Below are 14,584 nucleotides of genomic sequence, written 5' to 3' on the forward strand. Positions count from 1 at the left end.
TCTTTCGACTGGTTTCAACAAAACTTTTTTTAAAATAAAAAAAATTCAACCATGGGTACATTACAGATATGAAAAACCATGATTGATTTTCTTCCTATACATATATTATATTTACAAATTTGATGTCCTTACATTAAACATTTTCAGTTTGATAGGTTATTAATAATTTTGAATTCTGCCCAGGCGGTGGCCGAAGCCTACTCTTATCGATTTTGGACTGTCAAGGGATCTTTAATGTGTGTAGCTTAAACACGGGACCTTCGAGATTTTTCGCCCTTATCCAAGACAAATGTGAGTTAGATCTTACCTACCATAAGACATAAGATCAGGCTGAAAGACAGCAGTAGGAAGGAGCGAAGAATTAAGTAGTAGTAGAAAAGCAACACAAAGAGTCAGGAGCCCAGTGAAGGGGGCAAACAAAGGGGGGGAAAAGGGGTATAGGGGTAAAAAATGAAGACGAAATCAGACGACAAATCATGGTTAGAGAGGGGAAAGGAGAAAATTTTAGAAAAGAAAACTTTAAATTTCTGTCGCTGTCAGGTTTCGAATGTGGGACAATTGAAAGAGAGGAGAACACAGTAGCCTCGACAAGACCACGACAGCACCAGAATTTTATTTGTTCGAAGTTTTATCGAAATTAATGCCTAGATGACTGTGCCATCTACATCTAATGGGTTTTTTTACTCTGTATTCCAGAAAACGACATTTTCAGGGAGTTCCGCAGAGGGCTGGCACTTACCATGACAAGGTCCACTGAGCAAACTATACAAGAGTTAGGGTTAGGGGTAAGGGTTAGACCTAGGGTTAGGGTTACGGTTTGGGTTAGGGTAAGGGTTCATGTTAGGGTTCGGGTTAAGGTGTGGTGTGGGTCGGCCGGAGAGAGAGAGAGGGAGAAAGAGATAGAGAGAGAGAATGTTAGGGTATTGATAACGAAATAGGCAAACAAATAGATGTAGAATCTAGATCTAGATCTAGATCTAGTAGTAGTAAATCTAGTACCGAAAAATCTTGATCTAGATCTAGATCTAGATATATAGATCTATATTACCTTGGCTAGGCTTATCTAGAATCTAGAGATCTCTATGTCTAGATTCTGGATAGACTATCGCTAGACTAGATCCTAGATCTAGATCTATATCTAGATTAGATCTAGATTCTAGATCTTCTAAATTTCTAAATTCACTCCCACAAGGGCCATCATGTAAACAAACGGGACTGCAATTGTACAGGAGTGCCTCTAGATCTAGATCTAGAATCTAGATCTTCCAAATCAAAACATCTTCCTCTGGATCAGCAGCACTGAGGAGGTACCAAACACAGCCTGGCTTATTTTCACTTGTCAACAAAAAATAGAGATCTAAGATCCCTCACGACAAATATTACCGAACTTTGAACAACTGTAACTGGCTGAAAATTTAAGAAACATTGGTGATTTTGGTATCAAATTTCTCAGAAAGGTTAGCTCTCGATCCATCTGACACATCAAAACTATTTTGTGTGAGAAAAATTAATGATGTCTGAAATAATACTCAAGATACGGTCAAAGTGAGATAACCGTGAAAATTACTGAAGGGGGTTGAGTTTTTAGGGTTATCTTCCCTTCGTCTACTGCCCAGAGAGGTTATATAGCCTAATATTAGAGTTCATCACGTGACGTCATACAGGGGGGTTGGGGAGGGGACTTTATTACTCTCAAAGGCATGGCTAGCGTGCCCTCATTTACATGTATAATCATTCTGAACCTCAATCCTACTTCCCACTAGCTCTAGTATTCTAAGTACCACCATTCTGTCTCGAAAAGTAGGCTACTAATCCGTCTGTTGAACCGCGCTTGTCATGCCATTGAGTTTCTGTGTATTAGAGTGGGCACCCGTTCGTTTAAATGGGTGACATGGGTGACATTGACATCACTTACTCGAACTCTAGTACTAATTAATATAACCTCTTTGCTCGTGCCGGAAAACGCACGAAAAAAATTATATTCCCTAAAAAAAACATATTATGTTGTACAGACAGGAGAAGGTAATTCCTACTGCAAAACAAATTAACAAGTCATTCATTCTCTAAAATAATATTTTAGGAGTGATAATTACTGCTTTGTTAACCCACGTGCTTTTAGCGAAACGATACAAACAAATCCAGCTTTTGTATTTCAAAGTGAACCGGAAGTGGTACGCTGGTGTCTTCAACCTACACAGAGAACGATGACGTTGTTGGTGCCTCAAAGGGCAAAGGGAGTTAATTACCATTTCTGTTCAATAGCCGGCAAAAAAAACAACTTAGTTCCCGCCTGTAAAATTGTGTCTTCTGAATGACCGTAAGCAGATCTAATCTAGAACCTAGATTCTAGAACTAGATTCTATGCCAAACTATTATTTTGGTATTCATCAGTAAGATTGACAATTAGATCTAATCTAGATATAGATCTAGATCTAGAGTCTAGATCTAGTCTGCTAGATTTAGATCTAATATCTACATCTAGATTAGTCGAAAGATGAGCAAGTTAAACAGCCTTTTAATATTGGCCTTCTTTTCTAGACACCCGTTACTAGATTCTAGATCTAGATCTAGATCTATCTCTCTATTGCAATAATGATGCTAGATTAAAGTGTGTTACATATATTGAAATAGATTCTAAATCTAGATTTATGAAAAAAACAAACCCGATGATGGTTACCTAATGTTTATCTTTATGACATTGTTTTTATGGTTTCATTACAGTGGGGAGATATTTGCTCACAAGACAAGCGTGTGTGTCTCAGTGACAGAGACCTGGTCTATCTCCTGGACACGAGGAGAGAGCAAAGGTCAACCAGAAACTGGAGGAGGGTGAGGAACTGCGGAACAGAATTTTTACTGAAACAACAGACTTTAGCGAGACATTGAGGGAAAAGAAGACAAACTACAGTAAAAAGTGTCTGCTGAAACCAAACACGGTTATTCCGATATTGGCGGTAAACCAAAGTAAAATAATATCTCTAATTTTTTTTCTTCAGTTGAAGCAACCTCTCTAAACCAGATACCAGTCTCATCATTACGAATGACAAAGTACAGAAAGCTATTTTATAAGCTGTTATGCTGATGGCGAGGGACGTTTTAATTTATTATCTACGTAAGATGTTATAGGTGTGATCTATCAGGGGGAATACTAGGCTCCTTGTAAACCTGTCTTCCTGTCATTGCCACATGGTTGGTGTTTGTTTATTTACATGTTTTTGCTGTGATAATAGATTGATATGGTTGGTGTAACATACAATTCAATACAGGGCATAATATTTGAAATAGAATCATGCCTTGGCTCTTTGAGAAAGTTGACTCCAGGCAGATGCCTCTATAAAACTGTTAAAAGTAGGAACATACTTTTGATTATTTTTGATGTGAGGAAATAATTGCATTCTCCGCCACCAGCTGTTTCCATCTGTACTTTCTACCTGTGCTGAAAGTGGCTTCTTGAAAGAGCACCAAAACTGGTCCCTCACACTGGTGGAGCAACTGGCTGTTGCTATGGAGAGAAGCTTTCTACGTAAAACTTCAACTTTTTCTGACTTGAACATTCCAAAGTAAACCATGGTCTTGTTCTTGTTTAGTGTGTGTACTTAATGATAGTGTGTATGCATTCGTGTGTTTTTGTGTGTGTGTACTTTATCATAGTGTGTTTGTGTTATGTCTGTATATGTGTAAAGCAAATACTGAAAACATGGTCTCGTTCTTGTTTAGCGTGCGTTTGTGTGTGTGTGTATTTTATCATATAAGTGTGTGTGTGTGTGTATGAATTGTATGTGTGTGTTTGTTTGTAATTGAAATAATAGGCCTAATGAAAACAAAAACCATAGATAGATTGTAGTTGTGTCTGTTACCATAGCTAGCTGTTGACTGTGAATTAATTGAATACATAAAAGTAATAAAATTAGGAGCATACTTTTGATCATTTCTGATGTGAGGAAATTACATTCTGTCCCCAGCTGTTTCCATCTGTACTTTCTACCTGTGCTGAAAGTGGCTTGAAAGAGCACCAAAACTGGTCCCTCACACCGGTGGAGCAACTGGCTGTTGCTATGGAGAGAAGCTTTCTACGTAAAACATCAACTTTTTCTAACTTGAACATTCCAAAGTAAACCATGTGCTTGTTTAGTGTGTGTTTGTGTACATGTACTTAATCATAGTGTATGTGTTTGTGTGTAAAGCAAATAATGAGAACATGGCTTTGTTCTTGTTTAGTGCATGTTTGTGTGTGTGTACTTAATCATAGTGTGTGTTTTATGTGTATATATATATATCAATCAGTGCCAGACATGGTCCCTAACAAAAGCGCTAGAGAGGAAACTGGTCACATGTGAGATGAAATGCTTAAGAAGAGCGGTCAACAAAACAAGAAGAGACAAAATGAAAAAGGAATTCATAAGGGGGGACACCGTAGGAGCAACACCAGTCCTACCACACATTGAAAAACAAAAGGTAAAGTGGTTCGGACACCTCACGTGGATGCCCTCAAACCAACCATCCAGCTCTGAGGACATACAACATTAAATATTCTGGATGGAGAGCCAGAGGAGGACCAAGGCGACGATGGAGTGAATCTGTGGCAGACACCCTCAGAGCTCATGGGATGTCCCTCTTACAGGCCACTCGCCTTGCTGCAGACAGACGCCTGTGTCTCCCTGCGACACCCACCGGTACAAGTGGAAGAAAAAGAGTAAAAATAATATATATCGATTAATGAGAACAAAGACAATGGATAGATTGTAGTTGTGTCTATTACCATAGCTAGCTGCTGACTGTGAATTTATTGAATACATAAAGGAGAGTTGTGGCTTGTGACTGCAATGTGTGTGTCCTTTAAATCATCCTTCTTTTTGCAATTTTTATTCTTTGTTGAAACAGAATTCCTGCTGGCCCAGCCACTGGAGGTGAGGGTGTTTCTGAAAACTTGCACAACAGGCGTGGTAAGGAAGGTAAATTTCTTTTTGTGCTGTTAAGGAAAGGTTAAAGGGTGGCAATCCATAAAATTATTTCAACCAGGATTGAGATCATATTTGTTTATGTCCTTTTAATATGTTGTGTCCATATTCTCATCTGTGACCACTCACACAATGTTCTTGTCCTGGCCGCCCTTCAACACAGTGGTCCAGTGGTCGACCTTTCTTTATCATCTCCCTCTACACCTATGTTGACTCATTCCATACATTACCGACGTCTGTGGTCTCATGTGTCTGTTCTTTGCCGCAGATTCTATCTATTCTATCAGGCCAACTTGTGAACTTGTTTTAGCTGGTAGCGTCAAAAGTTCTCTGTATACACGATGTTTGGTAGCGTTCCACAATTATTTTTGACATACATTTGGTGGCCTTAGAAACCAAGGATATGCCACCCTGTTCAATACCGAGCGCCAGGCAAAAAAAGGATAAATAGCCAACCAATGCTAAAAAAAATTGAGAAAAACAATGCCAATCAGTGTTCGTTATCATTCCTTCAAAATCTTAAAGATTTTATCAAAATACTGTTTTGAAATATTAATTTAGATAACTTATATTTAGTTTCTCACTCAATAAATTAGACATTTTTATGTCAGTTTTTTTTTCTTCAATTTTGCCTTTCGTAAGGTTGTTATCTTGAAGATTTCGGAAAACAAAGAACAGATGGTGCTTAAAGAAAGTGAAAATTGGACAGAGTGGAAAGCTACAGATTCAGAAAATGCTCCTTGCCTCAGAAAGTGATTTTCCCATTTCCCCCTTGGTTTCCCTTTGTCACCACTATTTGTTTCTCTTTCTGCTGGGCTGATGTTTGCACCAATCAAGTCCTTGATGCTCTAGCTGTTCCCGTCTTCCCCATCCACTGTTATCTGATACCTTACTTTGAATAACAATTTTATCCAGAGCTTCTGTGTTTTTGTGAGCCAAAATAAGTGAGCTTTGTGATCTAATTAAATCTATTAATCTGCCTCTGTTCTTATCTTCAGCTTTTTCAAGATCCTTCCAATTACATTATTTAGAATAAATGTTTCTATGTATTTGTTTCTTTTTCATTTTTTTCAGATCCCAACAGTCGTCTGTACCTGAGTGCCATAGAAGTTTCACCCTCCCTGACCATAGAATATGGAGCTTTCACAGACAAACGACATCTTGACGGTTCGGATCCGGGCAAGGTCTAAGCTCTGTGGCGCAATCGGCTGGCTGGATAACACAGTGGACAGCAAACAGTAAGTCCAGGTTTTGTCTTGTGGACAAGTCGACGTTTCTCTCTGACAAAATGATTGATTGTAATGATTGTAAATGTTTTACGCCCCCATCAGCACTTTTTAGGTCAGTCAGGTTGTCAGGACCAACCCAGGTTGAGAGGGATACATTTTTAGACAATTACCTAGGAAATTAAGATTTTTTCAGCATGTTGGTCTTGGCCTCTGCCTTTTTTTCCATTAATCATTCAGGTTAAGGCGAGGCATTTGAGACCTATCATTGTGACAGCATTTGTGTAAAAAAAGCTACACTTGATTTTATGGTTTGTTTTTAAAAATAATTTTTGATGAAGCATCACTGCGGAAACGGCTTTTTTAACACCTACTGGGCATGTTTTCTTTGATGTAAGCCTAAAGCGGGTTAATAAAAATAGGGGATTTACAGCATACACCTAAAACATTGAAAAGTTTACACATATTCCTCAACACTACACTCAACCATTCACCTAAGAAACGCAATTCTGCAGACGGGGTGAGTAATTTTTGAGACTCGCATGGAGACGTCTAGACATCTGGGAGATGTAATCAAGAAGCTTTCATCGAAATATGGGGGCAGGGTGGTGTCGCTGTCACAAAATGAGCAGTTTGTAGGCAAGGCTGCTGTAAGTCATTTATTTTAACGATCCTGTGTATGCCTCCAAAGAACGGCTAATAATACAGGGTTCTCTTTTGAAAAAAATGTTTTTTACTTTTTCCCAACAAATTCTTACAATAGAAATGTAAATCTTTAGCAATCCAGTCATGGAAGGAAAGATTGTAAGATTGTAACAGTGCCGTTATGACATGAAGGACATTCCTTCTGCAGATGCACTGATCATCGTCAAACATGGACGGATACACGGTTTTTATTGTTATTGTTATTATTATTATTATTATTATTATTACAGTATAACACGGATAGCTCGAATTCGTCAGGACCGGCCTCGATAGTTCGATGTATCCGTAGTTCCAGGAATATCTTACAAAGACCAAGAAGAAGAAGAAAATCGGGACTGCGTGCACAGTTCGACGGATGCATAATCGGATCTTCTGTGTTGGACCTCTTCGTGTTATAGGGTATATTATTGTAATTAGTGTTATTATTTGTAGTATAATTATTATTAATATTGTTATGGTTATTGTTATTTTTAGTGTATGGTTGGCGGGTGCTCTGGTGTGGTTTGCTTCTTCTTTCCTATCAAACATATATCGTCTTTATCTCCCCTCCTTCTTTTTCTGTGTTGGACCTTTCGATATTATAGTGTATACAATCAAACCTGCCCTGACGGCCACCTCTATAAGACGACCACCTGTACAAACGGCCACTTTCCATATTTTTTTCTATGTAATTTAACTGTGTAAGACAGGCACCTGTTCAACGCAGCCGCGGCCACCATATTTTAACACACAACCCCTATCATACTAAGCAATAACACCTTAGTGACTCCATTTCGTTTTTTCATAAATTGTGCACCGGCCACTTGTCTTATACGGCCACTTTTCTCCTTGACAGTAGGTGGCCGTCTTACACAGGTTTTGACTGTATTATTATTACTAGTATTGTAATTAGTATTAATATTATTAATTTAATAATTAGTATTATTAGTAGTAACATTTGTATTATTATTAGTAGTAACATTTGTATTATTATTAGTAGTATTGTAATTATTATTATTATTATGATTGTCATGATCAGAATCCTTATTACTACTATTATTATTGTTATTACTATTATTATCATTATTATTCTTATTATTATTTGTATTATTTTCATTTTCATATTTGTTTATAGTATAGGTTAAATAAAAAATTACCCAGATGTGAATTTGTTGAGAGAAAGAAAGAAAAGAAGAGGATTATCATTTGTCATCCCCAGCTGTGTTCCCTGCCATATGTGAGAGACAATCCCTGTGGTCTGAGGCCGGTCAAGCCAGTGCCAATATGGAGTCAGTATCTCACTGACCGTTCCTCTCTAACTGTGTGTGAGAAGAAAATTGTGTTTGGTGAGAATGTAAAAAAAAATGTCATTGATTTGAAAATATCATTGGTGTACATTTCTTGTGTGAATTTGCAGGTTTCAAATGACAACTATAGTTGTACCTGCCTTAATGGCCACCTGTCTAAGACAATCACCTGTACAAACGGCCACTTCCCACTTCCCCTTTGTGTTTTCCTGAATTATAATAACACCTGCCCAAGACAACCACCTGTCTAAAACAATCACTTTTCTCCTCAATAATGGGTGGCTGTCTTGGACAATTTCCACTGTACTCTGTGATTTCTCCGGTAATCCATGCTCTTGTAAATTCACCACTTTATGCATTTGTAGAGATTACAATTTGTTCTTGGGTTTTTTTATTTAACAAGAAACAAATTCTGGATGATAATGTTGCCATTTGTATATGACATCAGTAAGATCTTATGGTATCTAGGGGCTGTTGAAATTTTTTGAATAAATTCTTTACCCATTTTTAATCCTTGGAGCAATGAGTTACTTCTAGTTTTAATTATCTGGTAACAAATATTCAGTGTGCCAGTCAGGCTTTCAGGTTTAGTAGGGGGCTCTCGTGGCCTAGAGGTTAAGGTGTTGGCCTCTCATTCAAAGGTTCCGGGTTCGAATCCGGGTAGCGACCAAAAAATTTTCTTCTCTAAAATTGTCTCCTTTCACCTCCTTTCCTGCTCTCTAGCAATGTTCTGTTGTCTGCTTTCATTTCCACTTTCTGTCCTCACCCCCTCACCTCCTTTGCCCCCTCCTCTGGGCTCCTGACTCTTTCTGCAGCCTTTCTACTGCTACTCCTTGGCTCCTCCTTACTGCTGTCTTTCTGCCACACCCCTGATCTTCTGGTAGGAATGATCTACACCTAGTCTTCTCGGACAAGGGCGAAAAATCTCGGAGGGCCCGTGTGCAAGTTGCACACGTTAAAGATCCCTTGGTGGTCTAAAATCGATAAGAGTAGGCTTCGGCCGCCACCCGGGCAAAATTCAAAATTTCCTACCAACTGAAAATATTAGGTGTGTGCCGCGCGCTCATATGACCTATGCAGTTGCGAGCGCCGTAAAACTCTTTACAAAATTTTTTTTTTTTAAATCAGGTTTAGTTGTACTGTCCTTGAGTTATACTTATAGCCCTTGTCACATGGATCTATAAATGTTGTAGTTCTTGGAAATCTGAAGCCTAAGTCCTGTATCACTTCATAAAGAATCAAAAGTTTTTATTTTACTGGTGTTATTTTATGTACGACGTGATGACCGGTTGTTGTAATCCGTACAAAAACATTTTCTCTTTCTTTCTTTCCACTGACAGATGTCTTCAGAACATCAGAACCTGACAGAAATGTTCAACTATCTGTCCCGAGAACCTTCAAGACGCTGCCATGTTGAAGGGGACATCAGAGATGGTCATCAACAGGATCTGTCGGTAGATTTGACCAGACAAAAGATGAAGCAGACAAAGAGATATGGAGAACTGAGTGGATCAGAAAAAACCTTCATGTCTAGCTCATCCCCAATGTTCCCCACTATTTTTTAGCTCATTTTAAAAAAAAAATTTTTGGGATCCCTATTATTTTCTATATTTTCTAGCCCATCCCCAGTATTTTCTAGCTCATTCCCAGTATTTTTTAGCTCATCCCTAATAATTTGTATCTTATCCCCAGTATTTTCTAGGTCATCCCTAATATTTTCTAGCTCATCCAGAATATTCCCCATTAATTTTTAGCTCGTCCCCAGTATTTTCTAGATTATCCATATTATTTCTAGTTCATCCCTAATATTTTCCAGCTCATCTCCAGTAATTTCTAGCTCACCCCTAATATTTTTTAGCTCATCCCCAGTATTTTCTAGCTTATTCCCAGTATTTTCTAGCTCATCTCTAATATTGTCTAGCTCATCCAGAATATTCCCCACTATTTTTCAGCTCATCCCCAGTATTTTCTAGATTATCCATATTATTTCTACCTCGTTCGTAATATTTTCTAACTCATCCCCAGTATTTTCTAGAATATTCTTATTATTTTCTAGCTCGTCCCCAGTGTTTTCTAGCTCATTCCCAGTGTTTTCTAGCTCATTCCCAGTGTTTTCTAGCTCATCCCCAGTATTTTCTAGCTTGTCCCCAGTAGTTTCTAGCTCATTCGGATACAGCGGGAGCTATACATTCTTATACTACGTCTCTGAGCGTCTAGAGCGGGAGAGATCGAGCGAGCAGTAGCTTGGGGGGGGGGGGTTAGAGGTGGGTGTCTGGGGGGGTGTAGGTGGGCTCCAAACAGGCTGTCGGCATTGTGATTGACTAGCCCAGTGATGAGTGAGGTGTGGCAGGCGGTAGGCATAGAGAGAAATGATGCGGAGAGACGCATTGGCGTGAACCACTCCAAACGTGATGTAGATCTGTAATATCCCTAGCCCTAGGCTAGGCCAAAAAGTAAAAGAAGAGGAGAGCGTGTAGTGTGTGATTCCCGATTCATTGAATTGCGATTGTTGATGCTCAAGCATACGCACGCATACACTTCACCAGTTCTACAGTAGGCCTACTGGTATGATAGACAGCACAAACAACAAACTGAGGAAAAGATGGCTTCCAACAAAGACAAAAGGCAATGCTTTTCACTCGAATGAAAGGCCGAGATAATCAACAGTTGACAAGAAAAGGAAGACTTATCTAAAGCGCAAATTTTATTGATATGGAAGGGATGTAATCATGTCTATTTTAAAGAAAATTTTCGGTAATTTCCCCTTTGCATTCCTATAGCAGGAGCTCGCTTACAGCAGAATTTTTCTTCTGGAACCAAAAGTCCAGCTATAGCCGTGTTCTACTGTGTTTTATAACTCATCCCTAATATTTTCTAGCTCATTCTGAATATTCCCCACTATTTTTTAGCTCATCCTGAGTATTTTCTAGATGATTCCTATTTTTTTCTTGCTCATCCCATATAATTTTTAGCTTATCCCCAGTATATTTTTTTTAGGTCATCCCTAATATTGTTCAGCTCATCCAGAATTTCCGCTATTATTTTTTAGCTCATCCCCAGTATTTTCTAGATTAACCATATTATTTCTAGCTAATCCCCAATAGTTTCTAGCTCATTCGTAATATTTTCTAGCTCATCCCCAGTATTTTCTAAAATATTCTTCTTTTTTTTTTTCTTTAGCCCATCCCCAGTGTTTTTTTAGCTCATTCCCAGTACTTTCTAGTTCATCCTTTATATTTTTCAGCTCGTCCCCAGTATTTTGTAGCTCATTCCTAATATTTTTTAGCTCATTCCGAATATTCCCCACTAATTTTTAGCTTATCCCCACTATTTTCTAGATTGTCCCTATTATTTTCGAGCTCATCCCCAGTGTTTTCTAGCTTATCTACTAGGTAATCCCTAATATTTTCCAGCTCGTTCCCAGTATTTTCTAGCTCATCGCAAATTTTTTCTAGCTCAATCTGAACTTTCCCCACAATCTCTTAGCTCATCCACAGTATTTTCTAGATTATTCTTATTTTCAAGCTCATCCGTAATATTTTCCAGCTCGTCCACTGTGTTTTCTAGCTCATCCCCAGTTTTTTCTAGGTCATCCCTAAGAATTTCCTGCTCAGCCCCTGTATTTTCTAGCTCATCCCTAATATTTTTAAACTCATTCCGAATATTTCCCACTATTTTTTTTAGCTCATTCTCAGTATTTTGTAGATCATCCCTGATTTTTTTCTAGCTCATCCCTAATAATTTTTAGCTTATTCCCAGTATTTTTTTAGGTCATCCCTCATATTTTCTGGCTCATTCAGAATATTCCCCCTTATCTCTTAGCTCATCCCCAGTATTTTCTAGATTATCCACATTATTTTTAGCTCATCCTTAATATTTTGTACCTCATTCCCAGTAGTTTTTAGCTCATTCGTCATATTTTCTAGCTCATCCCCAGTATTTTCTAAAATATTCTTATTATTTTTTAGCTCATCCCCAGTGTTTTCTAGCTCATCCCTAATATTTCTAGCTCATCCCGAATATTCCCCACTATTTTTTTGCTCTTCCCCAGTATTTTCTTGATGATCCCTATTATTTTCTAGCTTATCCCTAAAATTTTCTAGCTCCACCACAATATCTTTTAGCTCATCCCTAATACTTTTTAGCCTGTCCCTAGTATTTTCTAGATTATCCCTATTTTTTTCCTACCTCATCCCTAATAATTTTTAGGTTATCCCCAGTATTTTCTAGGGTGTCCCTAATATTTTCTAGATTATCCAGAATATTCCCCATTATTTTTAAGTTCATCTCCAGTAGTTTCTAGATTATCCCTATTATTTTCTAGCTCATCCCCAATATTTTTTTAGCTCATCCCTAATATTTTTTATCTCTTCCCCAGTAATTTTTAGCTCATTCTTAATATTTTTTAACTCATCCCCAGTATTTCCTAGTTTATTCCTATTATCTACTTGCTCATCCCCAGTATTTTTTAGCTCATCCCTAATATTTTCCAGCTCATCCCTAATATTTTCCAGCTCGTCCCCATTATTTTTTAGTGCATCCCCAGTATTTTCTAGATGATAATTGGCAGTGTAAGAAATTATTTAACTAAACCAGCAAGCAAGACACTTGTGACAACATTGATTTTATCAAAGTTAGATCACTGTAATGCTATTTTGTCTGATTTGACGGCCGACAAACTGTCAAAGTTACAAGTACTCCAAAATCAAGCAGCAAAATTGATAATGAAACAAAAGAAATCAGCGCATGTAAAACTTATTCTGAAAGAACTACACTGGCTGCCAATGAAAGAAAGGATCAAATACAAAACTGCCGTTCTCTGTTTTAAATGTATAAATGATACTGCACCTTTTTTTCTTAAAACATTCCTTGAATTATATCTTCCACCTAGAGCTCTTAGATCAGCCTCTGATAATCTAATTCTTAAAACTCCTGAACAGAATTACAGAACATACGGCGAGCATTCCTTTTTGTTCTTTGATCCCCAGGTATGGAAAGAAATCCCATGTAAAATAAGAGATCTGCCACAACAATTTACATTTTCAAAAATTAGCTGAAGCCTTTTTTATTCCCAAATGCATACCTGTCATTATGATGAACTGTTATATACAGGCGTGGTTTGTCCATAGAGCACGGTTGTGCAGGGCCGCCCAAATTTAAAAAAATGTTCTATTATGTAAAGCACCCACAATGATAAGATAAAAGAAGCCAGAAACAAACACAAGCCAAATACTATATAAAACAAGGTCCTCGCTGGTGCCTTTACTGTCATTTCTCTGTCTATAGCGCCGTAAAACATCTATGCCATGCATATGTCCATGCGCTTTAACTTAACGTAATAGGATATTCAACAGTGGTAACCTGACCTATAAATCGTTCTTTGGGATAACCCAGGCGATGACGACACTCGTAGCGAGTTTGGCGGTACATTAATATTAATAAGACGGCACATCTCAAATGTGCTCCTGCAGAATAGTGCCGAAACATAGCCCACAGTAGGCAGTCTGAAAATAAACGCGATAGACTGTACACTATTCTATGCCAAAATTATGTGAGCCCCGGAGCAATCCAGCAGAGTGCTCAAGTGAATTGTTCATTGTCTTGCCGCTATTTTAAGCGACTCTGTGACTGTGAACCTGAGGAAGGTGAACGTGACATACTTAAGCCACCGTCCTCTGAGTTGTGTCTTTGAATGGTTTTGTAGTGGAGTGGTTAAAGTTGGTACTTGGGTGTTCAGTTCTTATGCAGAATGAACGAAGTTGATGTTTAGCTAACAAACAGATTTAGTTCTAGAAATCAAAGTGACAAGTAAAAAGAATGAAAAAAAAGCATGGGGTCCTCCCTCACCAACCCAAAGATCCTAAAATTATACACCATCTCATTTACTATGCACTTGACAATCTTCAGCCTGCGATAGCTTAATTGTGCACGCCCACTTTTTAGCACCACGAGCCGCCCCTGGTTATATAATGCATGTGTATGCCAGACTGTGAGACTAAAGAAGTAGCGTGTGAGAGAGAAGGGGAGGAAGAGAGAGAGAATGGAAATGTTTTTCTATCTGTAGAGAACAAATGTTTTAATGAATGTTTCTAGTTACTCACGTTTCAATTTTATTTTGACCGTTTGTGAATTTTTATTGCATTGTATATTTTTAGTGAACGCATTTCCAACCTCACTGCAAGACTGTTTTTCTCAAAGAAATCTTTACACATATGCATATATATTATATGCATAATACTTTGTTTTACGTACACGCATGTCGATTAATTTTTTAGATGTGATGTCTTTTTCGATGTAATGGGCTTTGAGCATTTTTTTTAGAAAATGGAAAAGCGCAGTATACATGCTGTTTATTATTATTATTATTATTATCCCTATTATTTTCTAGCTCATCCCTAATATTTTATAG

At 37.9% G+C, this 14,584-nt stretch overlaps 1 protein-coding gene and 1 long non-coding RNA gene across 2 annotated transcripts; both read left to right on the forward strand.

Moving 5' to 3' along the window:
* The first annotated feature begins 2,001 nt into the window (after positions 1-2,001).
* Positions 2,002-6,190, forward strand: LOC101859839. Its single transcript, XM_035973621.1, has 5 exons — positions 2,002-2,022; positions 2,722-2,829; positions 3,409-3,560; positions 4,882-4,952; positions 6,033-6,190. Exons 1-5 carry the CDS (start codon positions 2,002-2,004, stop codon positions 6,146-6,148), a joined length of 468 nt encoding a protein of 155 aa, XP_035829514.1. The 3' UTR covers positions 6,149-6,190.
* A 931-nt stretch (positions 6,191-7,121) lies between these two features.
* LOC118479047 lies at positions 7,122-9,741 on the forward strand. The gene is made up of 3 exons (XR_004859440.1): positions 7,122-7,288; positions 8,088-8,214; positions 9,516-9,741. It is a non-coding gene; the product is annotated as an uncharacterized LOC118479047 (long non-coding RNA).
* Positions 9,742-14,584: the final 4,843 nt, after the last annotated feature.

Source organism: Aplysia californica, unplaced genomic scaffold (assembly GCF_000002075.1).
Source record: "Aplysia californica isolate F4 #8 unplaced genomic scaffold, AplCal3.0 scaffold00028, whole genome shotgun sequence".
Lineage (NCBI taxonomy): Eukaryota > Metazoa > Mollusca > Gastropoda > Aplysiida > Aplysiidae > Aplysia > Aplysia californica.

Coding starts and splice junctions, on each gene's coding strand:
- LOC101859839 (XM_035973621.1), top strand. CDS start 2,002: ATGTTGTACAGACAGGAGAAG. Junction 2,830..3,408: donor CAACCAGAAACTGGAGGAGG/GTGAGGAACTGC, acceptor CTCCGCCACCAG/CTGTTTCCATCTGTACTTTC. Junction 3,561..4,881: donor TCTGACTTGAACATTCCAAA/GTAAACCATGGT, acceptor TTGTTGAAACAG/AATTCCTGCTGGCCCAGCCA.